Genomic DNA, 19,737 nt, shown 5'->3' on the forward strand with positions numbered 1-19,737 from the left:
TATCCTAATTTCCCAGGGAAAGGAGTCAGGACTAAATGAAAAAGCGTCGAGTCCTCGCTGCTGAGCTTGATTGTCGACTTGCAAACATCAAAGGAAAAAGCTTCCGGTACAAGCCACGTCGAGCGGAAGGCCAAGTCCACGTTCCCTACGGTTTGCCCCTACGCAGGGGGCGGAATGGGTAGAGTCTGAGTATAAAAGGGAGCGAAGTGCCGGCGGCTTCTGCTTAGCGATGGGGGTGAGTATTGCTTTGGTTTCCGGTCTTCTAAGTTGTTCGCTGGTGACCGTCCTCCTGCTGAAATGGCGGAGGAGGCGCCGGGTGCAGAACAAGATCGAAAAAGCGAGGAGCCGGCGGGAGCGCGCGTTGGAGCAAATGGAAAGAAGGGCTCGACGCTTCAAAGAGCAGGTCAGGGGAAGCCCGCGGCTTTTTCCAGTTTTGCTAGTCCGAGAAGGTCTGCCGCGCAGGAAGCAGACATAGGGAGAGGCAAGAAGGGTAAGCTTCGAAATGGGAAAGGACTTGGTCTGTGTGATTTACTTCCTTCTGAGGCTTGCAGTCTTTTCAAAAGGAGCGAAGCTCCTAGTTTCGCTTTTTATTGCACACCTAAGGGAGAAAGCTCTGTCGTTACCTTGGCTGGTGCAACAGATGCAGACTTGAATAGATGAGATTCGACCAAATCCAGACTTCTTGTTTGCACGAGAAGGTTCACTGTGGCGAATAGTTTTAGCGCCAAACTGAGGTGTGCCACAGGAATCAATAATAACAACCTATATATATATAGCATTAGGAACAAATCACCAGTATAATAAAAAATCTAAACATCTTAATGTAGTGGTTCTTAAGCTTTTTGCTCTTGGAACCCCTTCACACTTCTAAAAATTATGGAGGACCCCAAAAGAGCTTTTGTTTGAATGGGTTATATTGATCAATATTAATTTATTTTATTTATTTATTTATTAATCAAATTTATCACCGCCCATCTCCCAAAAGGGACTCTGGGCAGTTTGCAAAAAAACATAAATTAAAAATATAAAACTGTAAAACACTATAATACATAATACAATAAATATAATAAAAACCTCGATGGCTGGAAGTTCTTTATGATTTGCAGGCAGAGCTGGGTCCTGCTAAGAAACTAACCATCCCCAGGAATGGCTACTCTCTCCCGCCCCAGGCATGATAACAGAACCAGGTCTTTAGCTGTTTCCTAAAGTCCAGGAGGGAGGAAGCCAATCTCACTTCCGGGGGAAGGATATTCCAAAGGGCAGGGGCTGTTGCAGAGAAGGCCTGCCTCCTGGGCCCCGCCAGATGGAATTCTCTTGCAGACGGGGTCCGTAGCATGCCCTCTCTGCACAACCGGGTGGGACAGGTTGATGTGATGGGGAGGAGACGGTCCCTTAGGTAACCTGGACCTGTGCCATGTAGGGCTTTAAAGGTGATAACCAACACCTTTAATATTTACCATATTAAAAATTAAAAGTGACACATTTGTAGAATATTTATTGAATCGTGTAAAATAACGATATTAAACCCATTAGATGTTAATATAAATAAAATGTTTTTTATGATAAAACCCTAAAAAAGGAAGGAAGTGTGATTTATACAATTTCATGCTGTTTGGTTGAAAGCTTAACTGCAGAAGGACCTGAGATACATGGATCCTAGATGATAAGTACAATCTACAAGTATTCAATATAGCACATAAAGGCATAAGTTTTATAAGAGGTGTGGAGGTGTATACACTAAACTTATTTCAGCATCCACATGCACACCATGCTAATGATCTGGGATATTGGGCGGAGGCTTCCTGAAGCAGTTGTCTGCAATTTTAAAATTTCCCTACAATTCTGAGTTATTGGGATTGTTGATAATATAGAGGTTTTTACTCCGGTCAGAGTTGGAGAGAACAGAGGGATATATGAATCATCCAGCTCCGAGTTGCAGAACAAGTTTTACTTGTTAGGCAGACTCTCTGCAGAGAGTCAATATGCAATGTGTACTCATCTCCAAAGTAAACTACTTTCTTGTTTCCATTTTGTGAAGAAAGTTAAATCTGAGGATTGCTAAAGGCTACCTAATGAGTGTGTAATCAAGTTGGGAGCCATGTCTTAGGCTTTATCCCTTCGACAGCATCAGTAACCAGTTTATTACAGTCAAAAGACTCACATATAAAACCAAGCAAAAGATAACTATTGCAGGCTTGGTTACATTAAAAGGTATAGATCCATAAAATATTCAGAAATAATAAACTAATGGTAATGTATTAATACTTTCCTAATGAAATCACAACCTGTGGTTGATAAGCACTGCCAAAAATGTGGCTATAGCAAGAGCCAGTTTAACATTTCTATCTGACAACACACATTTTACATGTTTAAGGTTGAATCTGCTTAACATTGTTTTTAATATGGGTCAGAGCATCAGTTACCTGACTGAGTAGTTTATGCAGGATTCCCCTTCAGCTATGTTGGAAAAATCCTAAATATTTGTTTCTTCTGCAAATGGATTATATATGTATCTAAAAGAAGTAGCGGTGTTTTATTATGATTGAAATTACACATGTGGATTTTTTTCTCTTTCAGAATCCCGATCACCAACCAGCACCTATTTTATCACTGTCTTTGCCTGAACTCCGTCAGAAGCTTGAGGATGGTTCACTCACACCTGAGAGAGTTTTCTACACCTATGTGGACAAGGTGAGGCATCGTTTCCTAAACTAACAAAAATGAGAAATATGTGTAGGGTAGCTTTATTATGATTCAAGCCAAACCTTTCCCAAGGATCCATAAACGTTTTAAAAAAAACCCCAAAGGAAAGTAAATTTGAAAATTGAGGAATCTGCATCAAGAGAGAGAAATTTGCTTCTATTACTGAGCCCCTTATGGTATAAACATAAGGGGCCCAGTAGTCGAAGCAAATTTCTCTCTCTTGCATAGAAAGCATTTTGTCAATTGTAGCAGTAAACTTCATAAACAGAATTTCTCGCTAATTATTCAGAAGTAACTCCCATTGAGTTCAGTGGTTATTACTCCAAGGTAGGTGTATATATAGTTTGACTTCTGCTCTGTTTCCCCCCCCCATGAGATAATCTTGCATTCAAATCTTAAATCAATTAATCAAGTCATAATTTGCATTGATGATAAACACTTAGGAGTGAAGCCTCTAGTAAGGAAGAACAAGTTGGCCTTCAGCTAGATACTAGAAATAGATCCAGAGTAGCAGCACCTATCTGACCTTGGAAAGCTCAGCAGAGTGAAACCTGGTTAGTATTTGGATGGGAAACCAACAAGAAAACTTAGGGCTGTAGGCTAGCTTGGCAAATTGAAAAAAATATCCTGGAAGAAGACAGCAGCAAAGCATTCCATATTAGCTATACGATGTGTCCACAAAGACACCAAGAGCTGATCTTGATCCAGAGACTCATTCAAGCTATTTTGTGGAGTCCTTGGTGCTCTCTGAGCCTTGTTGTTTTCTTTCAGATGTTTCATTGCCAGACTATTTTTATAGCAGACAAGCTATTTTTCTCAGCCTCTTATCCATAAGAAAAAGAAATGTGTTAAGTGTGAAGAAAGAATCATATTCTTTATTTTTTACACTCTGAGACTGGTATACCTGTTGGGTGAAAATTTTTACCCAGGAATATTCAGAATCTAGTTAGCTTCTACATTGGGGAGTTCCAATCTATAGGTATAAGAATCCTTACCATTGAACAATAATGCCTTTGTAAAAAAGAATTACCTCTTTGAGAGAAAGAAAACGGTAATACAACTCATGAGAGAAAGTGGAAGGGTAGAGGAAGCAAATCTCTCTAGACATGAGGTACTTGGACGTGCCTTTCTTGAAATTCTGTTTTTTTCTCTTGTAAAGTAGGGACACGGTGGCGCTGCGGGTTAAACCGCTGAGCTGCTGATCGGAAGGTCGGCGGTTCGAAACCACGCGGCGGGGTGAGCTCCCGTCCCAGCTCCTGCTTACCTAGCAGTTCGAAAACATGCAAATGTGAGTAGATCAATAGGTACCGCTTCAGCGGGAAGGTAACGGCGTTCCGAGTCGTCATGCTGGCCACATGACCCGGAAGTGTCCCTAGGGACAACGCCGGCTCTAAGGCTTAGAAACGGAGATGAGCACCGCCCCCTAGAGTCGGACACGACTGGACTTTACGTCAAGGGAAACCTTTACCTTTACCTTTACCTTTAAAGTAGGTTCCAAGTACAGTTTCATTTCCCAGGGAAATAAAGAGACTGTCTTTCCCTGCTTTTCGTAGGCCGTGAAAGTGACTGCAGATGTCAACTGCATAACGGATTACATAGCAGAGAACGAATCCCGGCTCCTGTGTGGAAACAATGAAGTGGGGAAGGGCTTGCTCTACGGAATTCCTGTCAGCATAAAGGATTCCATTAACTGCAAGGTACGGCTGTGTTGGCCTTGGGTGGGATGTGGAGCTCTCTTGTTGCTAAACAGCAGGTGGATAAGCAACTGGTATGACTCTTTGTGTTGTTGTTGCTTATTCATTTAGTCGCTTCCGACTCTTCGTGACTTCATGGACCAGCCCACACCAGAGCTTCCTGTCGGTCGTCAACACCCCCAGCTCCCCCAGGGACGAGTCCGTCACCTCTAGAATATCATCCATCCATCTTGCCCTTGGTCGGCCCCTCTTCCTTTTGCCCTCCACTCTCCCTAGCATCAGCATCTTCTCCAGGGTGTCCTGTCTTCTCATGATGTGGCCAAAGTATTTCAGTTTTGCCTTTAATATCATTCCCTCAAGTGAGCAGTCTGGCTTTATTTCCTGGAGGATGGACTGGTTTGATCTTCTTGCAGTCCAAGGCACTCTCAGAATTTTCCTCCAACACCACAGTTCAAAAGCATCGATCTTCCTTCGCTCAGCCTTCCTTATGGTCCAGCTCTCGCAGCCATATGTTACTACGGGGAACACCATTGCTTTAACTATGCAGACCTTTGTTGTCAGTGTGATGTCTCTGCTCTTAACTATTTTATCGAGATTTGTCATTGCTCTTCTCCCAAGGATTAAGCGTCTTCTGATTTCCTGACTGCAGTCAGCATCTGCAGTAATCTTTGCACCTAGGAATACAAAGTCTTTCACTGCTTCTACATTTTCTCCCTCTATTTGCCAGTTATCAATCAAGCTGGTTGCCATAATCTTGGTTTTTTTGAGGTTTAGCTGCAAGCCAGCTTTTGCACTTTCCTCTGTCACCTTCATCATAAGGCTCCTCAGTTCCTCTTCACTTTCAGCCATCAAAGTGGTATCATCTGCATATCTGAGATTGTTAATGTTTCTTCCAGAGATTTTAACTCCAGCCTTGGATTCCTCAAGGCCAGCTTGTCGCATGATGTGTTCTGCATACAAGTTGAATAGGTAGGGGGTGAGTATACAGCCCTGCCGTACTCCTTTCCCAATCTTAAACCAGTCTGTTGTTCCGTGGTCTGTTCTTACTGTTGCTACTTGGTCGTTATACAGATTCTTCAGGAGCCAGACAAGATGACTTGGTATCCCCATACCACTAAGAACTTGCCACAATTTGTTATGGTCCACACAGTCAAAGGCTTTAGAATAGTCAATAAAACAGAAATAGATGTTTTTCTGAAACTCCCTGGCTTTTTCCATTATCCAGCGGATATTGGCAATTTGGTCTCTAGTTCCTCTGCCTTTTCTAAACCCAGCTTGTACGTCTGGCAATTCTCGCTCCATGAACTGCTGAAGTCTACCTTGCAGGATCTTGAGCATTACCTTACTGGCATGTGAAATGAGTGCCACTGTTCGATAGTTTGAACATTCTTTAGTGTTTCCCTTTTTTGGTATGGGGATATAAGTTGATTTTTTCCAGTCTGATGGCCATTCTTGTGTTTTCCAAATTTGCTGGCATATAGCATGCATTACCTTGACAGCATCATCTTGCAAGATTTTGAACAGTTCAGCTGGGATGCCGTCGTCTCCTGTTGCCTTGTTATTAGCAATGCTTCTTAAGGCCCACTCAACCTCACTCTTCAGGATGTCTGGCTCTAGCTCACCGACCACACTGTCAAAGCTATCCCCGATATTGTTATCCTTCCTATATAGGTTTTCTGTATATTCTTGCCATCTTTTCTTGATCTCTTCTTCTTCTGTTAGGTCCTTGCCATCTTTGTTTTTGATCATACCCATTTTTGCCTGGAATTTACCTCCAATGTTTCTAATTTTCTGGAAGAGGTCTCTTGTCCTTCCTATTCTATTGTCTTCTTCCACTTCCGCGCATTGCTTGTTTAAAAATAATTCCTTATCTCTTCTGGCTAACCTCTGGAATTTTGCATTTAATTGGGCATATCTCCCCCTATCACTGTTGCCTTTTGCTTTCCTTCTTTCTTGGGCTACTTCTAGTGTCTCAGCAGACAGCCATTTTGCCTTCTTGGTTTTCTCTTTCTTTGGGATGTATTTTGTTGCCGCCTCCTGAACAATGCTGCGAACTTCTGTCCAGGGTTCTTCCGGGATCCTATCTACTAAGTCCAGTCCCTTAAATCTATTCTTCACCTCCACTGCATATTCCTTAGGAATATTAGTGAGCTCATATCTAGCTGATCTGTGGGTCTTCCCTAATCTCTTTAGTCTGATCCTAAATTGTGCAAGAAGAAGTTCGTGATCTGAACTACAGTCAGCTCCAGGCCTTGTTTTTACCGACTGTACAGATGTCCGCCACCTTTGGCTGCAAAGGATGTAATCAATCTGATTTCGGTGTTGTCCATCTGGTGAAGTCCATGTATAAAGCCGTCTCTTAGGTTGTTGGAAGAGAGTGTTTGTTATGCAGAGTGAATTGTCTTGGCAAAATTCTATCAGCCTGTGTCCTGCTTCGTTTTGTTCTCCCATGCCATACTTACCTGTAATTCGAGGTGTCATTTGACTGCCCACCTTAGCATTCCAGTCTCCTGTGAGATGACTCTTTGCTGTTATGTAATAAGGAGTGTCTTAGGTCTCAGCTGGCTTCTGACAGATGCCTACATACACTAGTTAAATGAGATTATCTTTTCATCTTCCAGTATTTAATAGCTCAAGTCACTTAATAGTGAACCCTGCTGTCTTTTGCAGAAGCTTTGAAACACTTGCCTTCCAACAGGGCCTGGGCAGGGTGATTTGTGAGCCTGCATCAGAGATGTGGTATTTTAATTCTTTTTGAATTTCCACATTGTGGCGCACTGCTTTTTTTTTTTTTAAAAAAAAACTTATTATTGGTTTCTTGTATGTGTCATGCGCTGCCTACCTCTGAATAATTCTCAGACACTGGTTCTGTGGAACAGGCTCTGATTTATTCACAGCGTAGATACAGTTTGGGAAAAAAGCTGAGAGTGACAGGAGCGTGCCGGTGCGGGGTTTAAATACCCCGCGCCGGTCAGCGCCCCCTCACTCACGGTTACGTCACCCCCCTTTGTCCAACACGTTGTCCTGCCGGTAGGTGAGGGGTTGCGAGGCCCCGCTGGCGTTCCGGGATCGCCCATCATCGGTTTCTCTATTCCTCCGGTGATTGCTGTCAGCTGGGCGATCTCCGTTGCGTTAGCGCTAACAGCTTGGGTGTGCCTCGCGATCCGTTTAGCCATTGTTTCTTGACCTTCAGTCTTTGTGAGTTGATGGCTACTTATCTTGAGCCCCTTCCCCTGTTTCCTTTCTATTGTCATGTGTGCCATTGCGCTGATGTCTTCAGCTCAACGGCACTCATGACATACTGCCCCCTGTCCGAATAGTGCCCCCCCCGGTTTTCTGGTTTTTTTTTTTTTTTTTTTTTCCTCAGGAGAGCTGTCAAAAGAAACTTTTGAAATTTCCGCCGGAGTATTTTTCGCCCCTCCCTTTGTTCCGCCCTCTACCACGTGCCTTCCTAGGGTGTGTCCTTAGTGCGCATGCCCAGGTCACCCCCTGGCGTGCGCATGCTCCGGCCACACCCTGCTAGTTTGGCTCAGTTCGGCGAGGAGAGAGGCGTGGCTGGTCGGGTGCTTATCGGCTCCAGGTAGGGCCCTTCTTTTTTATTCAAAGTGCGTCGCCTTTGTTATGTGTGCTCCTGGGCGTTGCCCCAGGATGCCCCGTTGACTTGCTTGCCACTCCCCCGTGGGCCCGGGGCGGGGGGAGGGTGCTGGCGAACGCTTGTTACTGCCTCGTGGGCCCGTGGCGGGGGGAGTGAGTCCCGGGGGGGGGAGGTCCACCCAAGTCGCGGGCTTGGGGGGGCCCTTTCCCTTGGGGCACGGGAGGCGGGGGGGCCCACGGGGGAGGGGTTTTGCAGGTGACGGCTTGCTGGCCTTGGTTTTGGCTTGTCGGGGTATGCCCGGTGAAATGCCCGGGTCAGGTCAGGCGCGTTAACGTTGTGCGCCGCCACCCATTCTGGGTGGGGGAAGTGTTTCCACCTGACCAAATAGTGTAAAGTTCCCCGTTGCCTGCGAGAGTCGAGTATGTCCCTTACGTCAAAGTGATGTTGCCCGTCGATCATCACCGGTGAGGGCTGTGGCGTGCTTGGGTGCCATCGTGAGGTGGTTGCCGGTTTCAGGAGGCTGGTGTGGAACACCGGGTGGAGTCTCCGTAGGTTGTGTGGCAGGTCCAAGCGTATTGCCACCGGGTTCACTATTTGCGTGACTCGGAACGGCCCGATGTACTTAGGCCCCAGTTTTTTCGAGGGTTGGGGTGACTTTAGAAATTTGGTGGATAGGTAGACCATATCCCCCGCCTGGAACGTCGGTTGTTGGCGCCGGTGCTTGTCGGCCTGCTCTTTGTAGGCCGCCTGTGCATCCTTTAGCGCTGCCGTGATTATTGGCCACGATTCCGCAATCTTCCGCCCCCAGTCGCTAGCGTCCACCTGGGGTTCCGGGGGTTGTGGTAGCTCCGGTATGGGGACGAAGTCGCGCCCCGAGACTACCTCGAACGGAGTTTTCCCCGTGCTCGTGTGGACGGCGTTGTTGTATGCGACTTCGGCAAACGGGAGCAGTTCGGCCCAGTCGTCTTGATGATAGTTGGTGTATGAGCGTATGAATTGCTCTAGGGTGGCATTAAGGACCTCTGTGGCTCCGTCCGTCTGGGGGTGCCAAGCAGTGGATAGGGCCTGTTGGGTCCCTGTCAGCTTTAGGAAGGCCCGCCAGAATTTAGAGGTGAACTGTGTACCCCTGTCGGTCACCACACGTGCGGGACATCCGTGTAACCTGTACACGTGGATGAGGAAGAGTTTGGCTAGTTGTTGTGCGGACGGGACCGACGTGCAGGGGATGAAGTGGGCCTGTTTCGAGAAGTAATCCTTCACCACCCAAATGGCCGTTTTCTTCTGGCTGGGTGGGAGGTCCACTATAAAATCCATAGAGATTTCCTCCCATGGGCGGGAGGGTTCTGCCACCTGTTGTAATAGCCCCGCGGGTTTGCCTGGTGCCCGTTTGGCCCTAGCACACGTTGGGCAGGACGCTACGTATGCTTTCACGTCTCGTCTGAGCGCGGGCCACCAGAATTGACGCCTTGTTAGGTGTAGGGTCTTGAGGAACCCAAAGTGTCCCGCTTGCTTGGCGTCGTGTGCCCTATGCAAGATCGCTTGGCGTTGCGAGTCCGGGACATAGATTCTGCCTTCCCCCCATGCCAGGTCCTGTGCCATCGTTACCTTGTCGGGGTTTGCCAGGAACCAGGGGTCGGTTTTGAGGGCGGCGGCGAGGTCCGTGCGTATTCCCCCTGGTAGTTGCGGTTGGCTTCGTCTGGTCGCAGGTTGTCCCGCCGTCGGCTGCGCCGTAGAGTCGAGCTGCCTCCGAGCGCCGCTTCGGGTGGTCACGGCCATCCCCAGTTGCGAGGCGGATAGGACCGTCCCAATGGTGTCTGGGGCGGGTTCTTCGTTCTGGGGCAGTCGGGAGAGGGCGTCGGCCAGGAAGTTCTTTTTGCCCGGCATGAACTTCAGCTGGAAATTAAAGCGGCTGAATAATTGGGCCCATCGGACCTGTTTTGGGCTAAGGCGTCTGGGCGTTCGGAGGGCCTCGAGGTTCCGGTGGTCGGTCCAGACCTCGAATGGTTGGGTGGCTCCCTCAAGTAGGTGTCGCCATGTTTCTAGCGCTGATTTTACCGCGAAGGCTTCTTTCTCCCAGACGTGCCATCGCCTTTCTGTCTCGGAAAATTTCCTCGACAGGTAGGCGCATGGTTTCAGGAGTCCCGTGGGGTCCTTTTGGAGTAGGATGGCCCCCAGGGAGAAGTCTGAGGCGTCGGCTTGGACCACGAACAGCTGTTCTGGGTCCGGGTGCGCGAGGATTGGCTCCGTGGTGAACAGCGCTTTCAGCTTGTTGAATGCGGTCTGGCACGCGGGAGTCCAATTCAATACTGTGCCCGGGTTCTTGGCGCGTCGGGTGTCCCCCACCCCTTTGGTTTTGAGGAGGTCCGTTAGGGGGAGGGCTATCTCTGCGAACCCCCGGGCGAATGACCTGTAAAAATTCGCGAAGCCGAGGAAGCTCTGGAGTTGGCGTCTGTTGCGGGGGCGTTCCCAGTTCAGCACCGCCTCGACTTTTGCGGGGTCCATTTCTATGCCGTCTCCGGAGATTCGGTACCCCAGGTAGTCTAGGCGCGCTTTATGAAATTCGCACTTTGTAGGTTTGGCGTAGAGCTGTGCCCTTCTGAGCTTGTCGAGGACTTGCCTGACTAGGGTCACATGTTCTTTGTGCGTTTTAGTGTAGATAAGGACGTCGTCTATGTAGACAAGGACCCCTTTGAACAGGTGTTCATGCAGTACCTCATTGATGAGCTGCATAAACAACCCGGGGGCCCCCGCGAGTCCGAACGGCAGCACTTTGTACTGGAAGGCGCCTAGGGGGCAGTTGAACGCAGTCTTCCATTCGTCCCCCTCCCTGATTCGGATGCGGTAGTACGCCTCGCGAAGGTCCAATTTGGAAAAGACTTTGCCCGTGGACAGGTGGGCGAGCATGTCTTTCACCAGGGGTAAGGGGTATTTGTTGGACAGGGAAGCCGCGTTTAGGCCCCGGTAGTCAGTGCAGAGCCGTAGGGTGCCGTCTTTCTTCTCCCGGAATAAGACGGGGGCTCCGACCGGTGAGCATGCTGGCTCTATGAATCCCCTCTCTAGGTTTTTATCAATGAACTCCCGGAGGGTTGCCATCTCCTTCGGGGTCATCGAGTAGATCTTTGGTCTAGGTAAGGGGACGTCGGGCAGCAGGTCGATCCGGCAATCCGTCTTGCAGTGGGGGGGTAGTTGGTCAGCTTCTGCCTCTCCGAAGACCTCGGAGAAGTCGGCGTATTGTTCCGGTAGGTCTGCTGTGGTAGCGGCGTTGTCCTGTGTAGTCGCCTCTGCTCGTCCCACAGTGGGGTTGGTTCTGCCCGCTGGAACTGGTGCCCGATACTTGCCGTCGCCAAATGTGAAGGTGCGGGTCTCCCAGTTGATGCGCAGGTTGTTTGTCGCGATCCATGGCATTCCCAGGACTGCAATGGGCCGCCCGATGTGGGTGACGACGAACGATGTGCGTTCGGTGTGAGTGCCCATTTGCAGGGTGACCGGCTCGGTTTGCATCGTAGCTGGTTTCCCTCCCGCTGTAGAGCCGTCCCGCTGGTGGAATGCCAGCGGCGTGGGGAGGGGGAAGCAGCGGAGGTCGAGTTTGGCAACTAAGTCGGGGTGGATGAGGTTTTTTGAGCACCCCGAGTCCACTAGTGCCGCGGCCGTGGTGGCTCCGTTGCCGGCAGAGAGTTTAATTGCCGCCATTATCACGGAGCTTTCGTCGTTCCGTCGAGGTGGTCCGCGCTGCTGTCCCACCGCCTGCCTCGCAACGCGTCTCAGGGCAGGCGGGGAGCTTTTCCCGCCGGCTGGTCTGGGTCTACGTTGTCTTCTTCCCCCCAGTAGGCGTCCCAGCCTTCCTCTGGTGTCGCTGTGGCTACGGTCATTCAGCGGTGAGGGGGCGGCACCAGGTTAGGTGGTTTGGGGCTAGCTTTCGGGGTGGGTTTAGGCGCACTGGTCGGCAGTCGGTTGGCGAAGCAATCCGCCGTCTTGTGCCCAAGTTTTCCACACCTCCCGCAGGGCTCCCGATTAAATTTCTTCTTTGGGTATGTGGGGCCGGCTGTCCCCACGTGTGGTGCGGGTACCTTTTTGCAGCTGTAGTTCGCGTCTTCCGTAGTTGTCATGAGGAAGGTGCGGTGCGCGTGTTCGGCTTTCCCCGCGAGGTGGATCCACCCGTGTAGAGTTTCTGGGTCGTCGCGGTAGAGGGCCCATTGCAGTACGTCGCGGTTGAGCCCCCTTTTGAACATTTCCAGCAGGGTGGTCTCGGACCAGTCGCTGACCTTCCCCGCGAGGGCTTTGAACTCGAGGGTGTAGTCTGGGACAGTGCGTGTGCCCTGTTTAAGTCTTTGGAGTGCGCTCTTCGCCCTCACTTTGGCTAGTGGGTCTTCGAAGTAGCTTCTCATCTCCTTGATGAAGGCGGGGAAGTTGGCGAGGGCGGGGGAGCTGGACTCGTACAGTTGGACGTACCAGTCCGCCGCCCGGTCTTGTAATTTGATCGCCACGGCAGCGATTTTGTCCGCTTCGGAGTCGTAGGAGTGTCCGTGCCTCCCCATGAACTTCCTGGCGTTCGTAATAAAGAACGACAGTTTCGCGGGGTTCCCATCAAAGAAGATGGGGCCCGGGCGCTTTGTGCGGCCCTTCCTCTCGCTTCCCGGCCTGTGGTGTCGTCCGCCTGGGCCGTCTGTTGACCTTCATTTGGCCCGTGGGGGTTCGGCGCTTCGCTCGGGGTGCGGACCTGTGCGGGGACGTCGTCGGGCGGCGCGGGGGGCATGAGCGACTGAAGCATGGTCCGGAGTTCCTCCAGTTGGGTCTGCATGGCCGCGAGACCCGCTCGTGCTTCCTCGTCCACGATCCGCGCCGCCGCTGGGGTCGGTTCTGTCGGTGTGTCGGCGGGGGTGGGTTGCCGGTGGGGTTCAGTCTCTCTCGGCCGTTGGTCCGCTTCCTCCGCCGTCTGCTGGGTGTCTCCATCGTCGTCCTCCGTGCTTTCCGCCGTTGGGCTGTCGCTCCACGCCCGTTGCTGGGGTGCGATGTGGGGCGCGGGGTTCTCCGCTGGTTTCGGGAGGTATGTTGCTCCCTCCCGTGGTCGGGTTGCCTCCGTCGCCATCTCCCCTTGGGGTTGGAGCTGAGGCTCGGGTTGGGTCGGGTGGGCGTCCATGGCTCCGGGAGTCCGCGGTGCCTCTGGCCTCGGTCGGTCCTCCTCCGCTTCTTGCCGTGCGGCTCGCCCTCCTTGTCCGCGTCGTGCCGGCCTCATCTTCCTGGTCTTCTCGCCGTCTACTCCTCCCGCGGCTCGTTGTCGTCCGGTGGGGCTCGGCGAGGCTGAGTTTATGACTCTCAGCTTTATGTCATGCGCTGCCTACCTCTGAATAATGCTCAGACACTGGTTCTGTGGAACAGGCTCTGATTTATTCACAGCGTAGATACAGTTTGGGAAAAAAGCTGAGAGTGACAGGAGCGCGCCGGTGCAGGGTTTAAATACCCCGCGCCGGTCAGCGCCCCCTCACTCGCGGTTACGTCACCCCCCTTTGTCCAACACGTTGTCCTGCCGGTAGGTGAGGGGTTGCGAAGCCCCGCTGGCGTTCCGGGATCGCCCATCATCGGTTTCTCTATTCCTCCGGTGATTGCTGTCAGCTGGGCGATCTCCGTTGCGTTAGCGCTAACAGCTTGGGTGTGCCTCGCGATCCGTTTAGCCATTGTTTCTTGACCTTCAGTCTTTGTGAGTTGATGGCTACTTATCTTGAGCCCCTTCCCCTGTTTCTTTTCTATTGTCATGTGTGCCATTGCGCTGATGTCTTCAGCTCAACGGCACTCATGACAGTATGGCTTTATGGTGTGCTTTTAAATTTGTGTGTGTTGCCTTGAATGGTTTTGCAGTTAGGCACCTTATAAATCAAATAAATAAGCAAAAATCCACATTGCATTGAGGATGTTTTGTGGGAGATCAGCCACATTCATGTCTTCAAACGTGCTAGAAAATGTGTTTAGATCTGTGGTAACCAAAATAAATCTTGCCTTATGCTAAGGCATGTTTCACATTAGTCTTAACATTGATTGCTGTCTGCTAAAACATATGGAGCTCTCTGATACTAACTGGGTTTCCACATTGCATTACATCATGGTTTGCTTAATTATGATTTGTTGAAATGGGTGGATTCATATAACTTAAGTCAGAAGCCATGGTTTAAAAGCCACAGTGGCTGGGATCATACAGCCTACGAAGTAAAAACCAAACTGGCTTAGTGTGATAGTAAATTGAGTTACATCATAAATTAATCTAGCTTACTCTGGGCAGCTGCTGTTCAGAATTTCAGACAGGAATTTTCTACTCTACCAAGGATTGATCGGTGCACCTTCTGCATACAAAGCGTTGTGCTCTAAACAGGGGTATGTGAAATCCTGTTTTATCATGGAACAGAAGTACTTACAGTATTGGCATGGGGGTGCAGCTTAGCTATGCCAGATAAGCTTAATTCCCTTTTAGGAAGGCTAATATTCCTAATGTTCAGGAATACAACTAGTCAATCCATTACCAATTTATTGCTGTTTTTTAAACATCCTAAGCCCAGCCTCACTGAATGATATCTGATGTTTCTATGGGGAACCTGCATTACCTTCTCATTTTATATCTTTTTTCACATCACAGGGCTGTGACTCCACTTTGGGCTTCACAAAGCGTCTCTTCCAGCCAGCAGAAGAAGATGCTGTTGTAGTCCAGGTGTTGAAACATCAAGGAGCAATTCCATTTGTAAAAACAAATGTTCCCCAATCTTTGTTGAGGTAAATCATGTATTTATTCTGCCATAGTTTATGTGTTGATTTTTATATAGGCCTTAGCTGTTTTCAGACATTACAAGCCTGAGTAAATTCTGCTCTTCTTTTGATAATTGAAGATCTTTTATTAATAAATATTTGTCTGAAAATATTTGTTTGTGGATAAATAGATGAGCCAACAGATTTTGTCTAATAGAATACTCCAGTTGTCCTTGGAGAGGGAAAACGGGTGTCAGTCAAACATGCCAAACTATTTTGGGTTGGTCAGTCAGACTTCTAGAGTAAGTTCTTGGAGTGTGGAAGAGCATTGAAATGGTAACAAAGAGGTGAAGTGAACAAATCTGTTGTCTGTCATCAGCTGACTAGACTGTATGACACTGGAGTGGATGATTCAAACTGGCCAAAGGTAACCAGTATTTTCACCTGGGTAACTATACATACCCCTTCTCTCTCTCTCCACCACCAGTCCCTTGGGCAGCACTGTAAATGATAATTGTTAAAGCTTAAGGAAGCATAATTTCTGAAGAAGTAGAAGAGTTGAACTCAGTTTGACCAATTCTTTACCCAGCGAACAGTGCTTAAAGATAAAATATTTAATTTTTTGGCTCTTGGGCAACTATCATTTTGGAAAATGCTATTTGAGGTAATACTTTATTATAATCATCATTTCCACTTCACAATTCAAAAAATGTGAAGACTTGTTACTTTTTTTATGGTTGAGAGAAAGATGCACTTAACACTGCTCACTTGAAATCTTGTGAGATTTGGAATAAGACCACCAGAATTTTGTGAAATTTGAAAATGAAACTATTGAAATCTTATAATTTGGAAATCTTACAAAATGTTGACCATCTTTAAGATATTACATAGGTGTACTTATATATTTGGCCCAGTGATGGTATCAGAAAAGGTTGCCAGCTTCTGTTTGCAAGATTTTCTTTGGCCTTTATATATAGTGGTAGCTACTTGAAAAGGGAAAAAAAAATCCTTATTAAGAGACAAAGTGTAAATAGCATTGTTTCAGATTACAGGGCAAGACTAAGCAAGGGCTATACTATAATTTCTTCAAAAGGCCAATTGGATCATACTCTTAGATCTCTACCTGGAAGGACTATTAGGAAAGAATTTGGAACTATTCCAAGACCAATTGCTGACAGTATTTTTTCTCTTTTCAGCTATGCCTGCAGTAACCCGATCTTTGGACAAACAGTGCATCCTATGGATCACACTAAAAGCCCTGGTGGTTCATCAGGAGGAGAAGGAGCTCTTATTAAAAGTGGAGGATCCATTCTGGGCATTGGCACAGATGTTGGAGGCAGCATTCGTATCCCAAGTGGCTTTTGTGGAATTTGTGGTTTGAAAACCACTAGCAACAGAATTAGGTTGTACACAATGGTTGCCCCTTAAAATATACGGTTTATTTAAAATATGTGGATTATTCCTCTCAGTTTCCTGATCTATTGTAACTATGTAGGTAGGAATTGTCAAGAATGGGGGAAACTAATAACTCAAATAGTGAAAATTAAGTCAGATCATTGCATAGTAAAATCTTGTGTCATTCAACCTTTGTTGAATTGCTTTGGACAGCTACAACTTTATGTCCACTTATCTCAAGTAAGCTCTGTTTAACATCTGAATAGGCTGTCCTGTTTTTCCCTACTGTACCCTAGTCAAAATGTTGTGAACTTCCAGTGTTTATGGATTATATTTGTTTATCTAGTCTAATAGGCTTGGCTAGAATCTTGGCTATTTTAGTTAGTGTGAGCTGGAAATGTTCTCAACATTTCATCTGTGCTAGGTCCTGAAGGAGTTCCCCTTTAGAACATAAAGTGGAGTTGATATTGAAAATGGGGAGTCTTGATAGCTTTGCTAAAACTACTGTTTTGATGTTTTCGTAGCAAAAAAGGAATTGTTCCGAGTATCCCTGGTCAGAGATCAGGTAAAATACTATCATTTGATTATATAAATGGGAAGTCTGACTCAAGTAAATAAGTAACACTTTGACATTCTTGTTCTGCAAATAACAATTTCACCAATTTCTACAAAGTACATTTTAAAAATGCTGACAGCCTTTCAAAAAGTGTGAACTCAGATCTAATAACATAATGCTAGTGACAATCATGCTCTGTTATCTGAATATTTTATTGTCATCTTCTCTTTTAAAAGAGAAAGTTTTTGAAATTAGCAGTGGATGTGGAGAATTCTAACAGGAACCTGCCAGAAAAAGCTTCAAGCATGTTGCTTGCTGTTTCCTAGGTTATTTATTTATTATTTGATTTATACGGCTTCCCAACTTGCAAATTGTAACTCTGCATGGATAACAAAGGATTAAAACCCAAAACATAAAGAACAGCACAAAAACACATAGCACAACCACGGCCAACCCACAGTCATTCAATACTCCAACTGTTACAGCAGGGCTCCTCCAGCACCCTGTCCCAATGTCTGAGGGAAAAGCCATGTCTTCAAGGCCTTACAGGAAACCAGCAGGGTCAGGGCCATCCAATGGGGATGTTCTTCCACAGGGAAGCTGCCATGACAGAGAAGGGATGCCTCCTAGGTCCTGCCAGATGATACTGTTTTATAGGGTGGACCTGGAGCATGCCCACCTTGCTGGACCTCGTGTGACAGAATCAGTTGGAGATAGGCAGTCTCACAAGTTGTGACATGTGAGATGTGACATGATAACTAGCATTTTGAATTGCACCTGGAAGAAGTTGGGATCTAAGGCTAGATCTCTCCCAACACCACCTGGAATTGGCTCTGGAGGAAGGAGAAGAACCACTGCAAGGCTGGGTACCCAATCCCAGCCCCCAAAGTTGTTCTAGAATGATCAAAGGCTTTGATCATGAACCATGATCAAAGGCTACTGAGAGATCAGGGACAGCCAGGATTGATATACCACCCCTTCCCAATCTTCCCCAGAGATAATCCACAACTGTGATCAGTGGCATCTCAGTATTCTACACTGGTGTAATGGTATGTGGGAATGACCTTGGGAGGAAGAGTCGAAGCCTAGACAATGGTTTGATAAATGAAATCTGAGTCTGAAGGAGTTGGGTGGAGAAAGTGTCTTAGAAGGGACCCTCCTTAGTTTTCAGCAGAGTAAATGTAAGGGAGGGGAGAGATACTTTCAGACTTGCAATTTTCTGTTAACTGTAACCTTACAATAAAGGTAGTGTTAGTACTCATGGCTGGTGCTTCTTGTCTGAACAACCTCAAAGGACTGACACCTGATCTGAAACTTGATTGAAAAGGGTAAAAATAAGAAATTTCATCCAGGGCTTTCTGGAGCTGCAAACCAACCACCTTCTCAACAACGTTCCCCCCCAAAAAGAAGGTTGGAGACAGGATGAAAATAAAAGAGAAGACAAATGACTTTATGTTTGCAATATTCTTTAACTCTTTTCTGATATCCCACTGTATTAAAAAGTTGCTTTTTTTACATTCTTACCAACAGTTCAGATGGGGAAGAGAGGTCATTCATTCTGAAAAGTAGGGAATGATATGTCTCTTTAGGAGTTACCACTTTTTGTGAGCTTCAGTAGTTGAAACTTTCCTCTCAGAATTTCCTGAGTCCTAAAAGGCTACCTGCCTTCTGTTTGCCTGTTTCTTCCTTCCAGTTTTTGCTGGCATGGGACCAATGTCACGGGATGTTGACAGCCTTGCCCTTTGCCTAAGAGCTCTCTTGTGCAAAAAAATGTTCCAGTTGGATCCCACAGTGCCACCTCTTCCTTTTGATGAGCAGGTAAGGTAACGATCCTGCTAGCAAAGTGCCCTGATGGTGTGCTTGCAGCCATTAGGAGTGGGTGTGCTTGCTGCAGCCATTACCACTCCCTTAAAGAAGCTATGCCTTTGCCTGGGATTGTGCGGTAGTTGCATCACCCCAGAAAAGGGGGGGGGGAAATAGAGTTAAGGAGCTGGCCAGAGAGTTCCCTGAGTAGCATGATGAAAAAGGGGGATTATCAATAAAATATCATCATCTTGCCTTTAAGAAGCTACTATCAATATGGGTTGTTTCTACATATAGGTAGTCCTCATTTAACAATGGTAATTGGGCCCGGAATTTCTGTCACTAAGCAGTGTGGTTGTAAGACAAGATGGCATCGCTTAGCGACAGCAATCCTGGCAATTCCCCTTGCCATCATTAAGTGAATTTTACTGGTCATTAGCCCGAGCACTGACTCCAGTCCAAGCCGTTCCAGGCTTCGTCCCTCCCAGCCCCAAACACTGCCGTCGGCTCCCCCACCCGCCTGTCTCCCCCCCAACTCTGCCTTTTTGGAAGCCCTACACCCTGCCTGGCGGGGCAGCAAGCAGACTGGAACTGTGCAGCTTTGGGGCTGCAAGAAGCCCCAGAGCCACAGCACAGGACTAAACTGCAACTGTCCCAGCCCAGCCTTCCTTGCACCGACGTTTCATCTCTTTCACCCATCTGCTGTGGGCTAAGCAGAAGCGCCTTGCTGACTCCTTTTTGGACCAGCTTCTCCGGCGATCATTTGTCCACGTGGCTCCCTTCAGAACACTGTTTTCAGAAGCTTACGCTATCAGAGCCTATGGAATGCTTTTGCAGTTTCTTCCAATGCTGTGGCTCAGGGCTTCCTGCAATACCAGAGCTGCGCAGTTCCAGTCTGCTTGCCACCCCACAAGGCAGGGAGCAGGGCTTCCAAAAGGGCAGAGATGGGGGGGGAGACATGTGGGTGGGAGGAATTGAAGCACCCTTGCAGTTGTAAATGCGGGTGGGCTGCCCAGCACCCAAATTTTGATCATGTGACTGCAGGGGCACTGCAACAGTCATGATTTCGGGCACAGTTCATAAGTCCATTTTTTCACTGCCGTCGTAATTTTGAACAGTCATTGAACGAATGGTCATTAAGTGGAGACTGCCTGTATAGGCAGATCTCCAGAAAATGAATATACACCATTTTACCTCTAACAGGTAACAGAAATACATAAAAGCTGAGGAGTGCCCCTCTGCTTTTTTGCATTTCACTGAGA

General features: G+C 47.8%; 1 protein-coding gene across 1 annotated transcript in view; it reads left to right on the plus strand.

Moving 5' to 3' along the window:
- Positions 1 to 229: 229 nt before the first annotated feature.
- The window catches only part of LOC134494591 (fatty-acid amide hydrolase 1-like), a 33,179-nt gene continuing 13,671 nt past the window's right edge, over positions 230 to 19,737 (plus strand). The window contains exons 1-7 of the mRNA XM_063299844.1: positions 230 to 403; positions 2,578 to 2,691; positions 4,257 to 4,400; positions 14,615 to 14,748; positions 15,918 to 16,124; positions 16,641 to 16,681; positions 18,366 to 18,490. Coding sequence (XP_063155914.1) covers positions 230 to 403; positions 2,578 to 2,691; positions 4,257 to 4,400; positions 14,615 to 14,748; positions 15,918 to 16,124; positions 16,641 to 16,681; positions 18,366 to 18,490 — 939 coding nt within the window. The remainder of the gene's footprint in view (positions 404 to 2,577; positions 2,692 to 4,256; positions 4,401 to 14,614; positions 14,749 to 15,917; positions 16,125 to 16,640; positions 16,682 to 18,365; positions 18,491 to 19,737) is intronic.

Source organism: Candoia aspera, chromosome 3 (assembly GCF_035149785.1).
Source record: "Candoia aspera isolate rCanAsp1 chromosome 3, rCanAsp1.hap2, whole genome shotgun sequence".
NCBI classification, from domain to species: domain Eukaryota; kingdom Metazoa; phylum Chordata; class Lepidosauria; order Squamata; family Boidae; genus Candoia; species Candoia aspera.